The sequence below is a fragment of the Clarias gariepinus genome, chromosome 16, assembly GCF_024256425.1.
Source record: "Clarias gariepinus isolate MV-2021 ecotype Netherlands chromosome 16, CGAR_prim_01v2, whole genome shotgun sequence".
Taxonomy (NCBI): domain Eukaryota; kingdom Metazoa; phylum Chordata; class Actinopteri; order Siluriformes; family Clariidae; genus Clarias; species Clarias gariepinus.
Window position 1 is genome coordinate 167,501 of NC_071115.1, and position 5,000 is coordinate 172,500.

A 5,000-nucleotide genomic window follows, 5' to 3' on the forward strand; every position below is an offset into this window, starting at 1 on the left:
GCTGGCAGTTATTAAGCCGCTTCTTAAAAAAATCTAATTTGGACGCAAATGAAATAAATTATAGACCGATTTCAAACCTCCCCTTTATATCAAAAATATTAGAAAAAGTAGTATCAGCTCAAATATGCACATTCTTGCAGGAAAACAACATCCTAGAATAATTTCAGTCAGGTTTCAGGCCCCATCATAGTACAGAAACTGCACTAGTTAAGATTGCAAACTACTTGTTTTTAGCTTCAGACCAAGGCTGCATCTTAATACTAGACTTAGATACTTAGTGCTGCATTCGACACTATAGATCCTAATATTTTTAGAGATCGCTTACAAAATCACATAGGTATTCAGGGACAGGCATTAAAATGCTTTAGATCATACCTGTCTGATCGATACCATTTTGTAGACCTAAATGGAGAACTGTCTGGTGTAATGCCAGTGAAATATGGGGTCCCACAAGGGTCAGTTTTAGGACCTCTGCTGTTCTCAATATACATGCTTCCCTTGGGTAACATCATTAGAAGACATGGGATTAGTTTTCATTGTTATGCTGATGATACCCAATTATATATCTCAACTAAACCAGATGAAATACCTAAGTTGTCTAGATTAACCGAGTGTGTCCAGGACATAAAAGATGACCAATAACTTTCTTTTACTAAATTCAGACAAGACAGAGATATTACTTATTGGCCCCAAAACCCGCACACAACAGCTTTCACACTTCAGCCTGCGTTTAGAAGGATGTACAGTTACTACTAGCTCAACAGTAAAAGACCTGAGCGTAATATTAGACAGTAACTTGTCCTTTGAAAATCATATTTCCAATATCACAAAAACAGCCTTTTTCCATCTTAGAAATATCGCCAAACTTAGGAGCATCTTATCTGTATCTGATGCAGAAAAGCTAGTTCATGCATTCATGACCTCCAGACTGGACTATTGTAATGCATTACTAGGTGGTTGTCCTGCATCCTCAATAAACAAGCTTCAGTTAGTCCAAAATGCAGCCGCCAGGGTTCTCACTAGATCCAGAAAATATGATCATATAACCCCAATATTATCATCCCTGCACTGGCTACCTGTTCAATTTAGAATTAATTACAAAATAGTATTACTTACATACAAGGCTTTAAATGGTTTAGCTCCCACATACCTAACCAGTCTTCTGAAACGCTATAATCCACCACGTCCCTTAAGATCACAAAACTCTGGACTTCTGATAATTCCCAGAATTTCAAAATCTATAAAAGGGGGCAGGGCTTTTTCATATTTAGCTCCAAAGCTTTGGAATAGCCTTCCAGACAGTGTTCAGGGCTCAGACACAGTTTCCCAGTTTAAAAGTAGAATCAAGACACATCTCTTTAATCTGGCATACGCGTAACTCATCCCATAACTTCATACTCCAGTACATCTATCCTGAATGTTAACTACGCTAATTCTCTCCATCTGTTCTGTACTTTTCTACCCATCCCGAGGCATCTGGAGCTTGGACCAGCTCCAGCTGAATTCTGCCTTATTATGGTTGGAGCTACACATCCTGCTCCTGTGCTCCCAGTGATCCAGACCCCATCTGCCCTCTGCACCTACTGACTCATCCCTATGCTGAACTGGACTTCATGTTAATTTAAAGAATTTCTGTTATATTGTACTCTCAGCTGCATAACACACATGGTGTTATATCATCTCTATCTGTTATCACCCAGATGAGGATGGGTTCCCTGTTGAGTCTGGTTCCTCTCAAGGTTAATCTATTACCATCTCGGGGAGTTTTTCCTTGCCACTGTCGCCGTCACCTTTGGCTTGCTCATCAGGGAAATTTCGTTTATTCATCTTATTATTATCTAGACACATATTTCTCACACATACACAATTTATTATTATTATTATTATTATTATTATTAATTTTATTTTATTATTTTTAAATTATTATTTTTTTATGAATTTCTTTCATTTTTGTGAAGCTGCTTTGAGACAATGACCATTGTTAAAAGCGCTATATAAATAAAATTGAATTGAATTGAATTGAATTAAAGTTCTGTATGTCTGCGCATTCTTGTGAGCTTGAATAATGTTGTTGCCTAGTAACGATACAACGTTTGCGATAGGGTGTAGTAATTGTAACACTGAGCAGAACCACACTGTGACATCATGGTTCAAGCAGTAAACGTTCTAACTGAATAAAGTCTTAGTCATGATGTTTTAAAGCCTCCACTGCGCTGAATAACTAAACCCTATGTGAGAGACAGGCTAGGCAGGCTAATCACTGTCTAGTTATAACATGAGGAGCGCCGTCACATCCAAACCCGCTGCACTGATTCTAACCGAGCTTTCTACTAAAAGCACGTTTCTGTGCACGTGAATGTAAACACATATTCAGACGACACACGACATGGAGTGAGGCGCACTCCAACTTAACCTCTGTTACTGTTAGTGATGTTAAACTACTGGTTTACTGGACCCCGTTCCCCGAAGTTCACTCTAATGGAGTTCCTTTTTTCTTTTTCCGTGTCCTGGGGGATAATTACTATAACTAATTACTATCATCACTAGAATCTATCAAATCTTTCAATTATTAAACATAAAAATCAGGAGGAAACACAGTCATGCTTTGGTGCTGCTGGGATTTTAGAACCAAATTCCCGACATGGCTCGGCACCCTCTTATTTAGAGAATAAAACTCACATGCATGATTTTCAACTTAAACTGCACCATTTGACTAAAGAGGCCCTCCACAAAAAAACCTTTTTTTTTTTAAAGTTTAAATTTACTGTCAGAATCAGACTCACATCAAAGTCGACTCTCTCTCCTTCCGGGATCTTCGGGGGAGCCAGTTGAGGAGCCATCGGCCTGGAAACAAAGGGTGACAGGAAACACTTTCACAGCGAGCTTCGGTGAAAAAGAGCAAAGGTTGGAATTTTATTAAATTAAACATACTTGGGGCGTGGCCGTTCCTCCTCTGTGGAACAGAGAAAAGATGGAAAGGAAAAAAAAGAAAGAAAATATTCTGATATGATTAACGTAACCGTGCCGATCATTTACACAAAATAACCACCAGTGTGATATAAAGCTTTTTAAATTCAATAAATACAAAGCTAAACAACAAAACACTTCCAGTGACACTGACTCCACCCCTTGCCTGCAACTCATTGGTATTTTCTTGTACATTTTATGATGTAATAACTCTCTGGTCACATGTTCAGCATTGACATTTTACACGGAGATCTTAAACATCGAATTTTTATTCGGTAAAAAATATGTTTTCTCTTTCAGACGAACGTGTGGGATGGAGGGTGAAAGGGCATGTGAAGGTCAGAGAGAAGAGTAAAGGACAGAAAAACCTGAGAGAAGCGTTTTATGCTCTCACCTTCTTCCTGGTTTTCTCCTGAGGAATGAGACACAAATGATGGAAACAGATGGACACATAAAAAGATGAAGAGAAAAAGAAACTGGACAGATGATCAGAAAACTGACACATAAACACTGAGAATTCATGAAAAGTGAATTTATCCTCCTAAACTCTGGAGTGCAGGTGTAAATATTCTATTATTGTTGTTGTTGTTGTTGTTAATAATAATAATAATAATAATAATGATAATAATAATAATAATAATAATAATAATGATAATAATAATAATAATAATAATAATAATGATAATAATAATAATAATAATAATAATAATAATGATAATAATAATAATAATAATGATAATAATAATGATAATAATAATAATAATAATGATAATAATATTGGTGCTTCACTTGCAGCACTTGTATTACCTTTCAGGCTTATTATTCTATACAAACTTTGGCGCGTAATTATTCCCGTGACGTTTACTGTAGACCCATGAACGAGGTGCCAAATTGTGCGGCTTATCGGAATCAGAATCAGAAACTGGTTTTATTCGCCAAGAATGTTGACACACACAAGGACTCTGTCGTAGTTCTCAAAGAACAGACCAACATAAAACAAAAAAAACCTATAAAGTATAGTGTATGTGCAGGCGTATATGAAGTGTACATGAAGTGTATATGAAGTGTATAAGAAGTGTATATGAAGTGTATATGAAGTACAATTAATAAAGTGATTTTAAGACAGAGCGAGTAGCCCTGTGTGCATCATGTATACTATACTAGGACAGTGCAAAATAGCAAGTAGTAGTGATGTAATGTGCATGTAGGGAGTTTGTTGTCGGAGGTGTGGTGGTGCTTTTAAAGGGGGGTGGGCAATTAGATATAATAAATAAAACTAAATATACATTGACATTATACATTATGTGACTGTGACCAGACCTAACTGTTATCTCTCCTCTCCTGCTCTTTCTCTTCCCTCTCCCTCCCTCTCTCTCTTTCTCTCTCTCTGTCGAGCTACACATGTCGTTCCTGAGCTGCCAGTGATCCAGACTCCCTCTGCCCTCCGGACCTGTCTGACCCATCCTGGTGCCCCGCTTCTGGCTGAAGATCTCGTCACATGGATGCCCCGTGTGTCTCTCTGGGATGCGTCTGGTGTCTGGGGATGATTCTCTCTACCTAGAAAATGGTTCTGGCCTTGACTGGTGTTGGCAACTGTTTCTCTGGGGACTTGACAGTTCGATAGTTCATGACTGGAACTTCTTACAAGTCTACCTGGGTCTTCAATAACTACCTGGACTCCATATTAACATCAATTAACATCAGCTATTATAGCTGAACTGCCTCCCACCCTACACACTGTATAAATGCAGATCATTTACTGCTTTCTGTTTCACCCAGATGAGGATGGGTTCCCTGTTGAGTCTGGTTCCTCTCAAGGTTTCTTCCTATTACCATCTCAGGGAGTTTTTCCTTGCCACTGTCGCCCTCGGCTGGTTCACCAGGGACAAACTGACCATTTTGATTTATACAAATTCACATTTCATACAAACTTAAATAATTCTTTTGATTGTGTAAAGCTGCTTTGCGGCAATGGAAATTGTTAAAAGCGCTATACAAATAAAATTTAATATAATAATAATATATAAGTTGTA

At 37.8% G+C, this 5,000-nt stretch overlaps 1 protein-coding gene across 2 annotated transcripts in view; it reads right to left on the reverse strand.

Annotated features, from left to right (window-relative positions):
- Nucleotides 1–5,000, reverse strand: part of tnnt1 (troponin T type 1 (skeletal, slow)) — a 20,108-nt gene that overhangs the window by 9,968 nt on the left and 5,140 nt on the right. The window contains exons 6-8 of one of the 2 annotated variants that reach the window (XM_053514023.1): nucleotides 3,362–3,379; nucleotides 2,932–2,953; nucleotides 2,784–2,844 (exon numbers count right to left, since the gene is read on the reverse strand). In XM_053514023.1, coding sequence (XP_053369998.1) covers nucleotides 2,784–2,844; nucleotides 2,932–2,953; nucleotides 3,362–3,379 — 101 coding nt within the window. The remainder of the gene's footprint in view (nucleotides 1–2,783; nucleotides 2,845–2,931; nucleotides 2,954–3,361; nucleotides 3,380–5,000) is intronic. The other variant, XM_053514024.1, reaches the window with a different exon arrangement.